Source organism: Siniperca chuatsi, linkage group LG11, assembly GCF_020085105.1.
Source record: "Siniperca chuatsi isolate FFG_IHB_CAS linkage group LG11, ASM2008510v1, whole genome shotgun sequence".
NCBI lineage: Eukaryota > Metazoa > Chordata > Actinopteri > Centrarchiformes > Sinipercidae > Siniperca > Siniperca chuatsi.
The window spans coordinates 28,492,660-28,513,006 of NC_058052.1; the positions used below are offsets into that span (position 1 = coordinate 28,492,660).

General features: G+C 42.6%; 1 protein-coding gene across 5 annotated transcripts in view; it reads right to left on the reverse strand.

Annotated features, from left to right (window-relative positions):
• The window catches only part of LOC122884884 (bone morphogenetic protein receptor type-1A-like), a 63,845-nt gene that overhangs the window by 7,884 nt on the left and 35,614 nt on the right, over nucleotides 1-20,347 (reverse strand). For 3 of the 5 annotated variants that reach the window (XM_044215355.1, XM_044215353.1, XM_044215354.1), the window contains 6 exons: nucleotides 19,955-20,336; nucleotides 7,144-7,306; nucleotides 6,611-6,713; nucleotides 4,522-4,805; nucleotides 3,707-3,842; nucleotides 2,229-2,421 (listed from right to left, as the gene is read on the reverse strand). In XM_044215355.1, coding sequence (XP_044071290.1) covers nucleotides 2,229-2,421; nucleotides 3,707-3,842; nucleotides 4,522-4,805; nucleotides 6,611-6,713; nucleotides 7,144-7,306; nucleotides 19,955-20,021 — 946 coding nt within the window. In that variant the 5' untranslated portion in view covers nucleotides 20,022-20,336. The remainder of the gene's footprint in view (nucleotides 1-2,228; nucleotides 2,422-3,706; nucleotides 3,843-4,521; nucleotides 4,806-6,610; nucleotides 6,714-7,143; nucleotides 7,307-19,954; nucleotides 20,337-20,347) is intronic. The other 2 variants (XM_044215357.1, XM_044215356.1) reach the window with 2 other exon arrangements.

Below are 20,347 nucleotides of genomic sequence, written 5' to 3' on the forward strand. Positions count from 1 at the left end.
CAACATAAATACCTTCCATAAATGTCTTTCAATCTTGCTTTTTAAAAGCCGTCTGCATGCTGGCTTTTATTGAGTCGTAACGTTTATTTCTATGTATTATATTTCGTTTCATCTCTAATTTCTAATTCCTACAATTCTACCCCGTTTAACTGTCCTTTAATGTTCTGTTTGCCGCCTTTTTATTTCTCTTTTTATATGTACAATTTGATATAAAGCACCTGAGGGCTGCACTGGATGTATGAAAGGTTTCTATACAAATAATGTCTATTATTCTTATTATTCTTCTTCTTCTCATCATCATCACTGAGCTGCTTTGTTCAAAGCCAAACTTATTTAGAACAGCTTTAACACTTCTCTTTGTCTTAATGTCGTAACGTGCTCTGCCGACCGGTTTGTACTTTTATTATCATTTGTTATTGTCATGATTATATTTTATCTTGTTTTTAATGTCGTGCAGCATTTTGGTTCGGCTTCGGTTGTTGGAAGCTGCTGTAGAAATAAAGTTTGATTGATTGATTGATTATTATAGCACGCATTTCCAAATGGTCAGCAAGGATCGGTTTAGTATTTTCTGACAGTTACAGGCATTTAACAACAGACACACACACACACACACACACACACAGACAGACACACACACACTGACAGACAGAGACACACACACACACACACCGACAGACACACACACACACCGACAGACACACACACACACACAGACAGACAGACACACACACACACACACACCGACAGACGCACACACACCAACAGACACACACACACACACACACCGACAGACAGACACACACACCCCGACAGACACACACACACTGACAGAGACACACACACACACACACCGACAGACACACACACACACCGACAGACACACACACACTGACAGACAGAGACACACACACACACACACACCGACAGACGCACACACACACACACACACCGACAGACGCACACACACCAACAGACACACACACACACACCCCGACAGACACACACACACACCGACAGACGCACACACACACCGACAGACGCACACACACACCGACAGACGCACACACACACACACACAGACAGACGCACACACACACACCGACAGACAGACACGCACACACACACACAGACAGACACACGCACACACACCGACACACACGCACACACACGCACACACACACACACACACACACACACACACACACACACACACACACACACACACACCGACAGACACACACACACACACCAACAGACACACACACACACACCAACAGACACACACACACACCAACAGACACACACACACACACCAACAGACACACACACACACACAACAGACACACACACACACACACACACACACACACACCTGGTCCTCCTCTCTAAATGAATTAGCGTGTCTTCGGTACATCGGAGCAGAGAGCCGTCCGTCTCATCGGCCTGACAGGCGACGCTCGCCGTCATTAGTTTAAATCACGAACCAAATTAAAAATCAATTGAGGTATGGATCGGCCCTGGAGTCCTGCAGCCTTCAGGCTCCGAACAGCTCAGAGTCTGACGGAGGTCTGTGCTGCTGAAGCGTCGCTGCGTTTTTATCGTTTATTATCATTTACACTGACAGACCATTAGGAGCAGATCTTTTAATGTCCAGTATGAACAGGAGGAACCTGTTTTAATCTTCATATGGGCACCTGAATTATCGTTTTAGGACAAACTTAAAAAACTGTAGCGTCAGCACGCTGCACTGTTGGCTCCGTCCGGGTAACAGAATCATAAAATCCCTCAGTGAAAGAAGAAACATAAGAATAATAATAATAATCATCAAGTTTTGGCCTGAATAAAAGAAATTAAATTCAAATTATATTTAAAAAAAGTGGGGGTCGTCTCGTACAGAGAGTACCGCTGTTAGCGCCGGCTCCTACAGACAGAGATGCATTGTGGGTCGTCTGTAGCCTTAACGAGGGCGAGCGTGTGACGGACAGACCGACTACACAGATGCGAGAGTTACGTTCTGTTCATTTCACGTTTCACTCCGACGGCAGAAAAGGCTTCTTCTCCTCGGATTACGGAGGATACGCTAACGTTTCCAGTCTGCTGATGTCATGTGACCGCGTTTGGCGTTTGACTTGATGAATTTACTTCACTTCGATCCGATTTGTACTTTTTCTAACTGCTTTAAAAGCTCCGTTGCGAGCGGCGTGAGCGATGAATGCGGCCGGTACCGAGGATGTTCTCGTGTCTCATCAGGACGGTCTGGTAGATCTCCGTCTCTCTGAACCAGCTGGCTTCCTCTCGGGTGAAGAAGACTTTGACGGCCACCTTCTCTCCCCTCCAGCGGCCCAGCCACACCTCGCCGTACCGCCCCTTGCCGATCTGACGCACCATCTGGATCTGCTTGGCGATGGTCCGCTGCACCTAAGCGGCGAGAGAGGAAGACAAACAGTGGAGAGGAAGAGGAGAGAGGAGGAGGAGTTATGAGGAGAGGTTTTATTAATATTATTTTTGTCTTTATCAAATATCTGACAAGGAAGGAGACATCAGCTGCGGATTCACCTCAAACTAATGCAAGTATCTGATCGTCTTGACGATTAATCGATAGAAAATCAATCGGCTACTATTTTGATAGTCGATTAGTCGTTTGAGTCATTTTTAAAGCGATGCTAAAAACGTTCCCGGTCCTTCCGGAAACTGAATGTCTTCGGGTTTTAGACGGCTGATCGAACGAGACTTTTGAAGACGTCGCCTTCTACTATTTTCTGACATTTTACAGGCCAATCGATTGATGAAGAAAATAAAGATTAATCAATAATGAAAGTAAGCGTTAGTTGCGGCGCTGCTTTTATTTAGAACAGAAACTAAAATGGGGATTATAAACTGGTTCATCTGGGCCGCTTTCAAAAGACTCCGAAATCTGATTTTTGACTTTTTCACTACACCTGAAGAAGATTTGCTACGACAGAATCAGCTTTTTGTCAGTTTTAGATGTTTATTTTTATTGTATTTTGTCAGTTTTTGTGCGGCTGCTTGTGTTTAAACGACATTCGACATTAAGAACTTTGGCTTCTTCTGTTAAAATTAAACAAGGATTTTGTAGACAAACATGTTTACCTTTCTCAAAAGCATCATTTAGGTATCAAAACTCAAGTGTTGTAACCCCAACCCTAATCCGAACACCAAAGAACGAGGAGGAAAAGAACATGAACGCGTTTCAGCGGGCTTACAGGAGACAAACAGGATTATTTGCAGAATTCTGTGTTATTTAGTTTCTGCTTAATTCAAGCTCGGCCGCTAAACGCTGTGGACGGCCGGCTCTTCGCCAAAAAAGATGCAGAAGTAGAAAATCTGTAGAATTTGTCTATGTGGTAAACAGCAAGACAGCTTGTTGCCACGGTGATATTTACCCCTTCTAGCATCAGTATAAGCAGAATTGAGAAACGGCCGGCAAAGTAAGAGAAGACTGTTGCCGGACTGAAACCAGGCGCGAGATGGTGTATTGTCATTGGACGAAAACTGTACGGTTTTTAAAATAAAGAGGAAACACTAAAATTTACATATTTGGTCAAGAAGTTGTTCCACAGTACTTCTCAACACAGAAGTCTCAGCCTCTCAGATGTATTCAATCTATCTGTTACGTTTATGTATGCATTTATATATGTGTGTGTGTGTGTGTGTCCGTCCTGGTGCAATGTTGTGTCCCTACCAGCAGGGGGAGCCCAGATCCGCTGCCGGAGCTCTGTGATTGGTGGATGAGGTCTTTGAGCGACTCTCCAGCAGGGATGAAGACTTCCTGCTCCAGATCCTTGTGATACCGCTGACGCTCACTCTGCCACTTGTACCTGTCAAACACACACACACACACACACACACACACACTTATATTTCTAAATATAGAACAACAGCTGCATTACCTGCAGTCACTTCTACCTGAGAGACTACAGGTAAACCTGCAGGACTGAACACCTTTTCTACTGTGGAAGATGTCTAACATGGCAGGTCCAGTTATGCTGCTCAGGGCTCGACAGTAATGGTTGCCAGGTTGCCACTGGCAACTATTTTGAGAAACTGGCTTGGGCTAAAGCACCGTAAAACATACTGAAAAACAACTGCTTAATAACAGAAATCTACATTGCAGTCAATATGAAAAAGCTTTTTCTTTTTGATGATAGTTTCATCCCCTCTCAGACTAAACTGAGACAAAGGCTTTGGGGGACGTAAACAGGAAGTATAATGTTGCCATGGAGTCAGTTAGTTAGCTGTGGGCTTCAACCTGAGCCCCGTTCTTTTTTTAGCCTATATTTGTTTACATTTTGTCAAACAGTCCCTATTAACAGCAGCTGAATCAGCTGTTAGCAGCTCCTGTCTGCAGATGTGCAGACAGCTGTCACTGGATTACTGTGACGTTCTGAAGCGTCTCTTTACTCTGATTAAATGAACGAATAAAACGATGTTATTCAAGGCCTTCGGATCATTTTGGTCGCGTAAGGTGCCGCGGATAATGCACAGGTGATGCCCTACCTGTAATAACAGACCACGGTGACACAGATCAGAGTGCAGCAGCAGACCGTCATGGAGATGAGGAAGGCCAGCCAGTGGGGGCTTCCTTCTGGAAACATCCGGGAAAAACAACAAAACGCTGTGGTTAACGCGGGCCTACGTTCACCTGATAAACACCTGAGTCTCTCGGGGGCGTGAATGTTACCGGAGGGAGCCTGCGGGGGGAGGTTGGGCTGCAGGTCTCTGTTGCAGAAGTCGGTGTTGCAGCACTCGATCGTCCTCCTGGTCTTAGCGTTGGGAGAGTCCTGTCAATCAAAGCAATCATACAATCAATCCATCAGACCTCACCTAATCAACAGCTGACGCTCCCGCCTCCTCTACCTGACAGTTTTCAGATCAGGTGCTCTTATGTTTCTGATGCACCATTTAACAGAGCGGAGCCTGCATTTATCAGGCGTCACAGAGTGGGAAATCACTCCCAACTGGCCAAAAACCCTCACATTTTATCAACTTTCCTAACGTAGGAAACGATTCCTGTCTCGGCCAATATTTAGGAGATCCGCAGAGGAGTCCTGACCATAAGCGCACATTCTGAGCACTACAAGCTTTTAAAAGACACCGTTTTGGGAAGAAATTGTCCTTACAACCTCACAGCAACAGCGATGATTTATGTTTGTCACAACCAGTTTCTGCAGAAACAAATCAAACTTTGATCGCTCGTTCGGCTCCTCAGATAATTCGTTTCTCCTTCACCGAGTTACATAAAACAAGCTGCATTCAGGCAAATCGTGGGTTTATGTATTTTTTAGTGCTGGGCAACGATTAAATATTTTAATCGCATGATTTTCTGTGATTAATCGCGATTAATCGCAGCATGAGCAAAATTCAATAATGAAATCAAAAGTAGTGTATTGCGTAATTTTATTCTTTCAAAGTACTGCTGTATGAACAAAAGTGCAATAACATTTGGTTTGTCAAAACTTTAAACAAATAAAGTGCTTTTTTACAGCAGTTAAAAGTTAGTAGCAGTTAACATTTCTTGTAAATCTTAACTTAAACATTAATGTAATCAAATTAAATATAACACTAAAGTATAAATAAAACATTAACGTTTTGTTTAGTTTGTTAAAAAAAAAAAAAATGTCCATTTAAGATTTCGGTACCTTTTTCCATTTCTGTCCGCACCAGAGATCTTCTGTTTCGCGCTGTAGCGCTTAGGCACACAACAAATGCTTTCATTGGTTGAGACGCGTGATGACGCTCATCCCAAGCAGCCAGCAGCCTACTGATAAACTTCCCACCCGTCCTGCGACCCATGGTTTGTGTTGTATTCGGTTGTATTATTACAGTCTATGTGTATTCAAACGCAGTGAGCAACGGACTTTCAAAATAAAAAGTACGTTAACGCGCGATAAACTAATTGTCGGCGTTAATTAATTAATGCGTTAACGCCATAAAAACGCCTTAACTTGCCCAGCCCTAGTATTTTTAGCATCATATTATTGCTTATATAACCTAAATAGCTCTGTTAGCTTTTATTTACCTGTACACATGAAGCCTTTACATAAACGTGCATTTCTTATTGTTCCGTTTTTTAATATTATAAATCTCAGCTGTCAGAACTACATTATAATTTCTGCTTTGTGGCTGAACTACTCTCTCCGAGTAGTTCTTCTCGCTGAAAGTGTCTGAAGGAAGCTTCATTAAACACCCCTGAGATACGAGTACGTTTGGTCCTTTAGTTAACGTTCAGCGCGATTCCTGAGACGCCTTAAACTTAAAAACACGGATTAATTTTGAGAACAAGACCATAGCAAATACTTAAAAACAGACCGCAGATCTGTTTCTGAGAGACCAAGTCACGGGCACTTCAGTTTGTGATGAATGACAATTTTAACATGTTCAAATTTTAAAAACGTTTCCCCGAGATGTTTGCAGAAAGATTCGGGTCAACTCTGCGCTAAAACTAACGCAACTTTAGCTCCAAAATACGTCAATCTTGTGTTAAAAAAAAAGAAGCTATTAAAGTCGAGCAAAAATCTCAGCAATGACAGCAGTGAACGTAGACCTGAGTGTGTGTGTGTGTGTGTGTGTGTGTGTGTGTGTGTACCTTGCACTGGAAGTGTGAACCTTCGTACTTCATGCAGCCGGAGGTGAGGACGGCCTCACCGTGCTCGTCCTCCTCGATGATGGCAAAACACTGACCGTTGGTCCTGAGGAGACACACACACACACACAAGTTTGAGAAGCTATCCTTGTTAGGACACTGCATTGACTTCCATTCATTGTGGAGAGCCTAACCCTAACCAGGACCTCAGAGATGACGTTTTGCCTCATTAGGACGGGGCGTTGGTCCCCATGAGGACTACTGGACCCGACAAGGTCAGTGTTTATAATAGAAAAGGTCCCCAATAGATAAGAAAAACACACACACACACACACACACACACACACAGATCATTCATATGTATCAATAACAATGATTCAAACTTCCTGTAACTGATCAGCTGATCAAACTGTTCTTCCTCCCATCACTAAGCTTGTCATGGAGTTATTCTACCGTCCTCAGGGCTAGACTGGATGCGCCCTCCCCGAGCTTTCTATCAGAGATTTACTGTTTTCTTCTGTGCGGTCTCTACTCACTGGCAGGTGTTGTTGGTGGTGTCCTCGGGACAGTGTCCGGAGCAGTAGCAGCTGAGGAAACGGGCAGCGTCCTCTGGCGCGATGGTCGAGTCCTCACCGAGCCGCCGAGCCTCAGGTTTCACCCCCGTCCCCTGCAGGACGTGGTCCGGGTTCTGACCTGCAGCTGGATGGAGAAACAACAGACTGAGTCAGAACCAGATTTCAAGCTCCGCGTCTCTCAGAGCGTTTGTGTTTTATCGAATGTTTTCAATGAGACTTAATTCTCAGTGTGACGCATTTACTAATCAACGATCTTAATTTTAAGTCCAGGACTCGGGGACAGAGTGGAGCTCGGAGAACAGACTTCAGGTCAGATTTATCAGAGAGACTCCTGCTAGAGGCGAAACATTCCTCCTCTATCAGCAGGACGACAGTCAGAGAGGAAGAGGAGGAGGAGGAGATGGGACAAAGCTCTATATAAAGCCCGACGCTGTTTATACTAACAGAGAATCACTGCAGCAACAACATTTTAGCCATTTTTTAAACTTCAAAAACACGACAAACGACCAAAAAGGAAGCAGATCAGGGGTCAGAGGTCAACGCAAGCGTGGTCTTCTTAAAGATATATATTATATTCATTCGTCTAATTGTAAGTGCACGGTCATGATTATTATTTTAAATTAGAATAATTTATTAATGGGCCTCATTAAGGGCAGCCGACAGAAATCGCCTCTGAATGAAGGCTTTCGTTTGTTCCTGTAACGTTTACTTTATTTCAGTTTCTCGCTCTCGTTTTTTTGGTTCATGGTCCTGTTGTCTTTTCTTCTTTCGCATATTAATTTATTGCATCATTGGGAAGCTTGGATGTTCACTTGAGGAACTTTAATAATAATAAATATATAATAAAATACTAACAGACGCGCTCTTTGAAAAATGTAAAATGTCAGAAAATTGTAAAAGATGTCAAACTCAAGAGTCCAAAACACAAAGACATTCAGTTTACAATGACGTACAACAGATTTAAGCAGCCAGTAAATGCGATAAGTTGATTATTATAATAGTAATTTTCTGTTAATCCATTAATAAATTCAGCTTTATCAGAGAGAGAAGATTCAGAGAAACTCCGGAAAATGTTTATGAAAGGAACAGAGAGATAAAGGAATCAGACAGGGAGGAGGAGGAGGAGTCTTAATCCCCGTTCATCAGTCCACCTTTACTGCCGTCTGTTTCTTTAATCCCTCTCTCGTCTCTCCGTCCCTCATGCAGGACGGGGCTTCAGATCTGGTCTACTGAGCTCTCTCTCCTCCCTCACTGCCCTCCTTTCCAGCTTTTTTAAAACACTTCTACGTCATGCCTTCCCTTCCTTCTCTCCTCTCTCTGGTTCAGAATAAAAACAGCCTCTGAGGTGTGCAGACGTGCATGATAACATGTCTGGACACGAACTACCTGCACACCTACACTTTGAGCTGCCTGGTCGCCATGGTTGCAGCCTGTTTGTGTGTCTCCCTCCCACACGAGTCCTCTCTCAGAGTGAAACCTGGTCCTGTGGTTCAGAGCACGGGGGATCAGCGAGTCTACCGTGACTCTGCAGACTGGAACGCAGACTCTGACTCATGTTCGACGGACGCACAGAGGAAAGACACAAGAATCGCCTCGCGCTGAGCTGAGCTGGCACGTTAAAAAGCTCCCCGACACACCGGGTGCGTCCACGCTAAGCCGGGGAAATCTGCTCTCCGTCCGGAGTAAAACTGCATTTTTCTCCACGAGAAAAACAGCTTTTATAAAACAGTCTCCAGAGTTCGGAAATCTTAAAACATCATCTTGTTTCAGGGTGTTAAACAATTACGTAAGCTGCCACGTGAGCGTTAAGGAGTCTGTAATAACTCATTTTCAGTGTGGATATAGCTGATGATCACATCAAACACAGTGACTTTCTCAGATTAAAGACCCACGCTGGAAGGTATCTACAACGCCGATTTGTCCTTAGCGACACGCTGACCTCTGACCTCCCCGAGTAGAGGCAGAGGAGGCAAACCTGAGCTCCGCACGGTCCTTTGTTTTCACAGTGTGCAGCTTACAAACTGCTCGAATGAAAAACATGAAACAGAAATATAAAAAAGGCAAACTGAGCGATGATGTCACCAGCGTCTAGACCTGAACAACCTCACACACAGTTTCTCGCCGCCCTGCCTCCCTCTCAGGCCAGGACAGCTCTGATTGGAGGAAGGAGAAGTGAAGGGATCGGTGGGTGTGTTGAGGCTGGAAATGGCTGCTCCGCTTCAGTGTGTCTCCATCCACATGTGTGCTTAATTGTGCCGGCAGCCAGAGTGGAGACTGAGGTCTGGCAGAGAGCACGCTGGGTAATCAGACTCTCTCCATGTGCTCTTAAAGTCACAGCGTCGCTTCAGACCGACTGTTTGTTTACATCCAGCAGCAGCAGTCTGATAAAACACTCTGATCCGCAGCCAAAAGGCCGCCAGCTGCCGACCTCTCTTCTAAACATCGACCGGCCGGAGGAACGGCGAACCTGGACGCCGAGTCTGAGGATGAAGCGGTCCGCAGACACAGAGTTAGCTGCTCTGCTCTCATGCAGAGAAGCTTTACGACTGTGAGTTGGTCAGCAATGACTCCCTGACTGCAAACATGTGGAGTAATAAAGACGATAAAACTTGGAGCAAGAACAAATAAATACAGCTGAAACAATTAGTCGATTGAAAGAAAAATAATTACAACTATTTAGATCAACTGAACTGAATATGTTCAAGGTTTTGGACCTCTGGTTGAACACAACATTTGAGGACATCACCGTAGACTCTTTTTTTTAATACAGTTTTTAGACATTTCATAGACTAAAAGATCGGAAAAATAATCCGCAGATTAAATCGATAATGAAAATAATCGTTATTTGCTATCCTAAAAATCAAATACAGTGGTGTGCAAAAGTGTTTGCCCACTTCCTGATTTCTTATTTTTTTGCATGTTTGTCACACTTAAATGTTTCAGATCATCAAACAAATTTAAATATTAGTCAAAGATAACACAAGTAAACACAAAATGCAGTTTTTAAATGAAGGCTGTTATTATTAAGGGAAAACAAAATCCAAACCTACATGGCCCTGTGTGAAAAAGTGATTGCCCCCTAAACCTAATAACTGGTTGCTCCACCCTTAGCAGCAACAACTGCAATCAAGCGTTTGCGATAACTTGCAGTGAATCTTTTGCGGCGCTGTGGAGGAAGTTTGGCCCACTCATCTTTGCAGAATTGTTGTAATTCAGCCACATTGGAGGGTTTTCGAGCATGAACTGCCTTTTTAAGGTCCTGCCACAGCGTCTCAATAGGATTCAGGTCAGGACTTTGACTAGGCCTAGACTAGACTAACACTTTTGCACACCACTAAGAGAAAAATGACAGTAGATATACAGCCGATAACGAGACAAGAAACAGGGTTATTAAATATAACAACTTCAACACTGGAGAAGAAATTAAGCAGGTGTATGGACGAAAGTATGAAGCAAGGAATGTGGGCGAGCTGCTGGTTAAAGCAGACCGGAGAGCACTTGTTTTAGCTCCTGCCATGTCCCAGCTGCTGGTCGGTGTGCTACACAAAGTTAGCTGCTCTGCTCTCATGCAGAGAAACTTTACGACTGCGAGTTAGTCAACAATGACTCACTGACTGCAAATATGCAGAGTAATAAAGACGATATGCTCAAACTCAACAGATACCCGCGCTGAGAGAAAGAGAAATCAAATGTACTAAAGAAAAACTAAGATACAGAAAACAACTTCAGGGTTCCTTCAGTAGGCAAGTATGAACATCTATAAATTACACCTTGTTTCAGAGGTTGTTCGCTCCTCAGTAGAAAGCAGTGGTGGTAAAAGTACCGATACTACAATGTAATAACGCCATTACAAGTCCTGCATTAAGTATGTTAGAAAATATGCTGTACATACAGTATCAAAAGAAAAAGCACTCTGTGCAGTAAAATGTCCCCTGTGACTTATACTATTATATATCGCATCATTAGATTATTATTACTCATGCATTCATGTAAAAGCAGGAAGCTCATTCTTAACTATTTTATATAACTAATGATTATCTTCATTACGGATTAATCTGCTGATTATTTTCTTGTTTAATCCATTGATTGTTTGGAGCTCGGAGCTCAAAGCGACGCCTTCAAAATGTCCAAACCTCAACATTATTCGGTTCACCGTGATTTAAGAGGACGACGAGCAGCAAAGCGTCACATCTGAGAAGCTGAAACCGTGAAATCTTTTTACATTTTTACATGAAAAATGACAATTATCAAAACAGTCGGCAACAGGTTTTTTGATAATTGAGACTAATTAACTGATAGATTAACCGACTAATTGTTTAAGATAAAATTTGATATACTGTTGGGAAGTGTAACCTTTTACAATGCACCGCAGTTTTACAGTTTTTCATGTTTTAAAGTAACTAGTACCTCCTGCTGTTAGATAAATGTACAGATACCTCAAAGTACTGCTGCAGTTAAACATCAGCAGAGGAGGTGAACAGTCTCTGAAAGTCATCGTTATCTACTTCGCCGTGTTGGAAACGTACCAGACTCACTCTGAACTGCCCTGAGGTGATAAACTCCACCTGTCCGGTACAACACGCATGTTTAGACAAACAAATCATAAGTAAATACTGTGCGACATTACAGTTGGGCAGAGACCAGGGAGACGTTTGATGAATTCTCTCCCTCCGGGACGGAGATTTCTGCTGAAGCGTTTAGTCGATTAATAGATTAATTGTTCGCCACAAACTGAAACCCAAATATTCTTTGGCTTCTACAATGTGAGGATTTGCTGCTTGTCTCTTTTTTATGATCACTGTAGACTGATTAAATGTGTGTTTTGTTTGTGTTCGACTGCCTCAAATTGCCTGTATTGTGAGGTGAACGGACTTAATAACCATCTCCACTGTGACTAAGTTTGAAGCCTGCAGGGAATCACCAACACGTCCCGCCGCTGCTGCTCCGAGCAGAGACAAATAACAGTGGATAGGACGGAGGAAAGAGAGGACAGATCAACCACACCGATCGGTGAAACAGAGGAGGAAGAGCAAGCGTATGAGATGTGAGGTTTGATCGTACAACAGCAAAGATGTCCCATGAAACCTAAAGGCCTCACAGTGAGTATAAGAAAGGTGTCCACCGAACACGAAACGTAGCTGATGAAGGTCGCCGTGAGAAAAGAGGGAGTGTGCAGCTTTTAGAGCATCTTACAGTATTTTGCCATCAAATCAAATACAGCGGTGTGCAAAAGTGTTTGCCCCCTTCCGGATTTCTTATTTTTTTTGCATGTTTGTCACACTTAAATGTTTCAGATCATCAAACAAATTTAAATATTAGTCAAAGATAACACAAGTAAACACAAAATGCAGTTTTTAAATGAAGGTTGTTGTTATTATTAAGGGAAAACAAAATCCAAACCTACATGGCCCTGTGTGAAAAAGTGATTGCCCCCTAAACCTAATAACTGGTTGCTCCACCCTTAGCAGCAACAACTGCAATCAAGCGTTTGCGATAACTTGCAATGAGTCTTGAAGGTCACTGTGAGAAAAGAGGGAGTGTGCAGCTTTTGGAGGATTTTACAGTACTTTGCCTGCATGACAATAATGAAATGACCAACATCACTGCAGTACCGGAGGCAGCCTTTGTTACCAAAACGCTGCACGGACATGAGAGGAGTTATTGTCTTCTCCCCACCAGAGGCGGCGTGTGCTGTTAAAGCTGGAGTTTGGTGCTCCACTCAAGTTACTGATGAAGTATTCACACAATACTTCACCTCCATCTTGCTTGTTACATGCAAAATGCCCTTAAACGCTGCCTTTTTTGGCGGATGATCCATCTGACGGAGAGGAGAAGCTGGTTTTCTCTCGTTACAACCGTCATCACTTCTGCAGGTCGACAGGAGAGGACGACACACATACTGAACTCAATCTCAGCTGCGTGTCGTCCTGCTGATGATCAGAGAAAGCGATCGAGACGACTGTTATCGAATCCGCCTCGTGATACAACATCCTGCACGAGTTCTGTCATCTCTCTCAAGTGTATGACCTGAACTCAGGACATCCACGGGTATCAGTCGCAGCGCAAACGTTTCTGTCGCCGTCAAACACTTTGTTTGTTTCCAACCTTCAAACTGTTCCACGTCCAAGTGAGGGAGGGGCAAAGCAGTTGTACGATTACATTAACAACTGTTGGGTTTTTTGCCATTTTACTTATGTTATGCTCTTATTTTGAAGGTCTCATACGTCCTGACATTTAGTTTCACCTTTCTTCCTCCTGAGAGCACCCTGAAATACTTTTGTAGCGGCTTCCTTAACAAACCTCGCAGCCGCGGTGAGGGTCAGAGGCGGGTCCAGGGTTCGAACATTTGTACATTCGAACAAGTCTGTACTTTACAAATGTTCTGAGATCCAACATGCATTTTGGAGGTTTATTGCACACGAGCTATCAAAGCACGGCAGACAGAGGATGGACATGAAAACCAGATGCATAAAACAGGTAACGTAGATGGACAAAAAACAGGAAAATCAGGCGGTCAACAAAAACCCGTCCCTGACTCTCAACAACCTGGCCTCAGGTAAGTGCGCACCTTTACAGACATACGTGCACCTGCTCCCGTGAGCTCCGCCCCCTCAGCACCAGACCAACCCACACACATGCAGCAAACACACAGTGCACCCATGTTCTGCCTGCTACAACTTTTATACTTGACTTTGAGTTAATTTCACATCCCCCCGCCTCAGCATCATGACGTAGTTTGTCAGCACAGAAAGAAAAATAAAAGACTCCTAGACGTCAAAAGTTTGACTGAAATTTTAAACTGATGCACATTGTTTAATCTTCTTGCTCTGCACACGTCTCTAAGCAGAGTCATAGGGGTTGGTTTCAGGAGTGTATGTGTGTCATCATGAAGTAAAAAAAAACAAAAACCTGATACTTTAGGGTAGCGTTGCATTTGTATCTTTACTACATTTGTGCTTCGTAATGAAAATCAAACACAGGACCTGCTGCTTCTCCTGCTCGTTTTCCACTTTTACGACCAAAACCCCTTTTCAATAAAGCAGCGCCTCCTGCCAGAACTCCACCTCTCCTCCGTCAGCTTCCTCCCGGAGATGTTTATTCGGTCGACCCCGCATTGCCGTGGTGACGGTGAGCAGCTGAAAGCCTGCCAATGAGGTAATTACCACCCGACGCTCGTTAAAACCTCACAACTGACCAGACAACGGAGCAGAGCTGTGAAGTAAACCTGCCTCGTGATGTTTAATTAAAATTAACTCTTAAGATTTACGAACATTCAGATTCACTAGTGCTGAAACAATATATGCATTTATTGATTATTGATAAACAAAAATGAATTCATTGTTTAAGTCATCCATCAGGCAAAAAGTGTTTCCAGCTTCTGAACAAGGTTGAGGCTTTGCTGCTTTTCACTATGTATAACCCAGTAAAGTGAAAATCTTTGGGTTTTGGACTGTTGGTGGGACAAAAACAAGACATTTTGCACTATTTTCTGACATTTTATGGACTAATCGATTAATCAATTTAGCGTAAAAAACAAAAAACAGATTTGTTGTTAGCTAATTAGTTGCAGCCCTAATTCACATTGCACGCAACTCTAATCTCACTTGTCTGGATTCAAAGTAAAAATCTGATTTATGAAACGTGTAGTTTTGGTGTGAAATCAGCCGCGTGGCGTTCAGCGACTCTCAGTCTTCACTGCGGCAGAAAAACCCCCAGAGACGGGAAATAAAACGCCGTTTCAAAGGGCGAATATGTCTCCGGAGGGACTGAAGGATATTTCCGGAGAACAATGGCTGTTTGGAGCATTTAGTGCTGCTGACAGCTCGTACAGTGCCATACAGGAAATGGTTCATGTGCAGAGAGGAACTGAGAGCGACAACAATCAGTTCAACAGCTTCCTGCAGGGAGGAGTGGCGTTCGGGACAGAGCGAGACTTTCTGAGGGCTGATACAACTTCTGATAGTGGAAACCTCTTATTTATTGTTGCGCTAATGTGGGCTGAAGCTCAGGAAGTGAGATGTTTATTCTGTTGCAGATATTTGTCATGGCCACACTTCACCTGTGGACTGTTTCAAGACTAATTGTAAACATAAAATGTCAACCAAGTGGAGAGAAAAACGACTGTAAGCAAAAGATTAAATATACAAGCAGTGCTACAAGTGGCTTGATCACAACGTTAACATGTCATCACCTTTTAAGTTGATATGTTTAACAAACGGCTGCTTATTTCCACATCCAGCGGTTACGGAGCAACATTATCATACTTTGCTGTGGTGTTTGTTTGCTTTTAGCTCTGTGTTTGGTCTCCAGCAGCTGCTGAGGGAAACATCTGGCTCTTTAGCAGCTAGATGCTCCGCTATGTCCACCAGCTGCTCTCTGACTGCTGTTTGCTGCTGAGCGGCTCGAGTTCAGCTGCTTTTTACAGCTTCTTCTCTGGAAACGACGCTCTGAGAGCTGAGAGCGAACCAGGTCAGCGAAAAGTCCCTATGAAGCTCTGTGAAGCCGAGCGGAGACACCGACACATTCATCATTTCAGACATTGTAATTATAATAATAATAATAATAATAATATTGATTACAGCTGCTTTAAACTGAATGTGTCTGGTGTGGCAGTTATCAGCTATTCATGTTGGTTCATATTAAAATGTTTCATGTTACAAAACTCTGAACAGAAGAAACTAATCATGGAAACTCTTTCACAGATTTGTTTCAAGCGAGTCTAGAGTCTAGTCATAGCTGAATCCTTAATATATATTTTAGACAGATGGTTAATTAGTAATATGCTGGCAGGTTATTAGTTTAAGCAGGTAACGCTGTTGTTTTGGTGATTACGTGTTGTTTTCTGTCTTACGTAGCATACTGGGGGACCACGGTGGGGAAAAAGCTGAATCTATCATTCATCCAACCCTGTTTTCAAACTGTACCATGCCATTGTGATGCTGCTGCATTGATCCGATTTCACGCTGAATTTATCTTCTGCTGACATTTTTAACATTTTCCAGGCCATTAAAACCTGATTCAGACCATCGTGGGAAAACAAACGTATTCAACCCTTTTAGTTTTGAAGCTTTTTGGGATGCTTTTAAATTAACAATCTTTCACCGACAAAGATTACGTTTCACGCAGAGGAACCGAAGCCAACAGAAGGAGGTGAAAAAACAAGTGGAGAAATAGTTTGATAAGACGGCAGAAAGAGGCTCTCCTTTTCCTCCCCAGATTACAGTGTGTGTGTGTTATCAGGCTCTGAGTCAATCACAGTCAGTAACACTCGGCGGGGCGCCACCCTGCTCTTATCAGCCTGCTTTGTGTGTGTTTGTAGGCCAGTGATTGGCAGGTCAGAAGGTGACCTCTCTGAACACATCCGCACTGCGCTGACAAAATCCGAAAATGCACGTTTATCTCCCGGTTTTGACCCTTTGTCCACAATAAACCGGCATTTTCTCACACCCAGAAACTGAGCTCTACACTCTGTAAAACATAGGAAACGCTCTGTCCTCGGACCCTTGATTCAGAAAAGGAAACACTCCAACGTGCGGTGGAAGAAGCGATAACTTGTAATTTATATTCTTGTTTAAATGGTCAATTTTTCTATGTCATATTTTGTATGTCATACATATGTTGTTGGACTGCAGGTGGAGCCGCAGCGAATGATTATTAGTGGTTTTATCTATAAAATGTCAGAAAATAGTAAAAAAAAAAAAAGTCCAATGTGACGTCCCAAACCCCAAAGATATTCAGTTTATGATTTAAAACCGAGAAAAGCAGCTAATCTTCACATCGAAGAAGCTCCAAACCAGGAAAATGTTTCGCATTTTCACATAATAAATGGCTCGAATGATAATTAAAATGTCTTTATTAATTTCAGGTCTAGTTGGGTGCAACTGGGATATTCTAAATGTATTACTTCTTTCTTAATATGGACTCCGAGAAGAGTAGTTGTTGCCAAGGTAACAACTAATTAATAAACACAAATATAAATAAATCCTAAAAAAATATTCATTTCACTATCTCTTATTCGTTATGAAGCTCATTCGGATGCTGCTGGAGCTTACTGGACACAAAGCGTTCTGCAGCCAGAAACGCCGCTTCAAGCTAAAACACACCGTAAGCACAACAAACCCACAAGTTAGTGCCAAAAGCTACCTGGTCGTCTACCTGTGAATGTCTCCGTCAGGCCAGTCAGGGTAAATAAAGCTGAGTAGAAGAGGTTTTTCTTTCAGGACGGCACAAATGTTTTTTTCTGGGGGAGTCGAGTCGTTTCTCTCGTTTCATTCCTAAAGTCTCTCAATTATCAGCCAACTGGCGCTTAATCGCGGCTTTAACAAAAGGCATCTGATACGGGGGGGGGCTGATTACCGCCACTTTCTATGTTAACGTCAATGCTTATCTCACTGAACACAAACTAAAGGGTTAATGAGTAACTCTGCAGCTAAAAGTCCGCGTTTAAAGGCAGTTCATTAAAAACAACAGCAGCCGGCCGGGAGGACAAATCAGAGAAGTGATGGCGACCGTCGGTGGCAGAGGCGCTCTGAGCAGCAACGCTCCTTTTTCCAGATTTTACCGTTTAGCTAACAGCGACGTACGCTGCAATGCATCGAGTCTAATGAGATGGCTGAGCTTGAACGCTGCGCTGCAGCCTGAAGTTACAGAAGTAGTTAACGGCGTGTGCGTCACCTTGATTTTCCACACAGAAGGCGACCACGCTGACCCGAATATTAGACGCTGTGAAGTAAAACGTTAAAGCAGAACGTAAATCTCCAGTCACATACTCGCGCTCTCTCCTGTCGGGCTAATGAAAGGGTCTTCTCCGATAGTCCGTTTGAGCCCCTCGTCATCTGTGACAGCGGCAAGTCTCGGGCAGTTTGACAGACGACTCAGCCTCGGGAATTTATTTCATCCCTGGCAGCAAAAGACGAGCCTTCAGAAAGTGCTGCAGGCAGGACCAGAAGCTAGGAGAGGTGTGGTGTGTGGCATTATTACATTATTACTATTGTCATTTTATCATCATTATTATTCTTATTACTGTTCAGTCATCGCAAAATATTATCATCATCGCCATCTTTAGCATTACTATTGTTATTATTATTACTGTTATTATTATTATTATTATTATTATTATATTACTGTTATTACTGCTACTATTATTATTGATATAAATGTTATTATTATTATTATTACTGTTACTATTATTATTGATATAAATGTTATTATTATTATTATTACTGTTACTATTATTATTGATATAAATGTTATTATTATTATTATTATTTTACTGTTATTACTGTTACTATTATTATTGATATAAATGTTATTATTATTACTGTTACTATTATTATTGATATAAATGTTATTATTATTATTACTGTTACTATTATTATTGATATAAATGTTATTATTATTACTGTTACTATTATTATTGATATAAATGTTATTATTATTACTGTTACTATTATTGATATAAATGTTATTATTATTATTATTACTGTTACTATTATTGATATAAATGTTATTATTATTATTATTATTATTATATTACTGTTATTACTGTTACTATTGTTATTGATATAAATGTTATTATTGTTATAATTACTGATATTACTGTTGCCGTCATCGCAAAATATTATCATCATCACCATCTTTAGTATTAGTATCACTACTGTTATTGTTGTTATTATTATCAATGTTGTCTATTATTATTATTGATATTACTATTGCCGTCAACACAACTTATTATCAACACCATCTTTAATATTGCTATCGTTATTATTACTGATATTACTGTTGCCGTCATCACAAAATATTATTATCATTATTATTATACATGCTATTACCCGTTTGTCATTTCTGCTTATTTTTTCACTGCTGTTTTATTGTTTATTGTTGTTTTGTGTTCGCCCTATGTTGTCTGTTTTGCACTCCTAATAAAATAAAAAAGGAAAGTGCTGCAGGCTGAACCGCAGGAGGTTTCCTAAACACTTTTAGGCCCGACGAACGCTAAAAGACACTTTACGCGGACTCGTGAGCTAGTTGTCTAGTCCGCCTTTTCAAACGTACTTTACAGAACACGATCGCCTTATATTTGGGCCAATACAGTATTTAAAAACGTCCTGGCCGTGCATGCTCTCCACAGATACTAAAGGAACAGAAGATCGTTCAGGTACAGTTATTAACTGATTAATCTATCACTCACGCCCATCGCTACGCATCTCGTCCGTTGCGTCTAAGCTGGAGCGGTGCTTTGAATTCAGCTTCACGCAAGTGAGCCGTACGTTTTAAAGCGTAGCGTTCGATCCCATGACGGATCCACAGAGATCACGTCTCGTTTAAAACGGGTCAATCGATCAATTAAATCCATCGGTCAAACTTTTTCCTTGCTTCCTTTGCTACGAGTCAAATCAACTTGCAGTCTTGTGAGGGTCCAAGTTCATGAAGTTCAAAGGTCGTGCAACATAAATCAACCAATTTATTTTCTCCACACAATTCCAATAAAATGTTAATAAAAATTAACTTTATTTAATTAATCTTAATATTTCTGTTCTTAGCGAGCGTCTTGCGACCCCATCTGCATATCGGTCGACCCCCGTGGGGCCCCGACCCTCAGGTTGACATACGATACCTTGTTATGTATGTTTGGTGTGTTAAGGTCGACCATAGTTAACTTTTCTGTAACTTTAACAGCAAAAGCTGCCTCTGGTGTTTTCTACGGATACGACTGAGATCATTCTGTGACAAAGATCAACAGAAGACACATGAACTGAAAACTGCTTCTTACCATCAGCTCTGAGGGTCAGCAGGTGAGCGGCGGCCATCACAGCCAGACAGAACGGTAGACCTGCCATCCTGCAGCAGGACTGGACCGAGACGGGACCTGAACTGGGACCACACTGGGCCGCGTGGCTCTGCGATTAGGAGCTTCTGGTCAGCTGATCAGCGTGTTGGACTGAGGGGAGACGCTCAAGTCCTGAAAAGTCTTGAATCCGCAGCAGGGGTCGGGGAGTCGGGAGGAGGTCGGAGAGAGAAGGATGGTCGGCCGGAGGACAAGCAGGAGGGATGGAGAAGGGGGGGGGACGACAGGATGGGGTTGAGGTTTGGAGGGTGATCGGGTCACAATATCAGGTCCTCTTCTGTCTCACTGGCTCTTTGGGTCCAAAACCCTGAAGAAGGA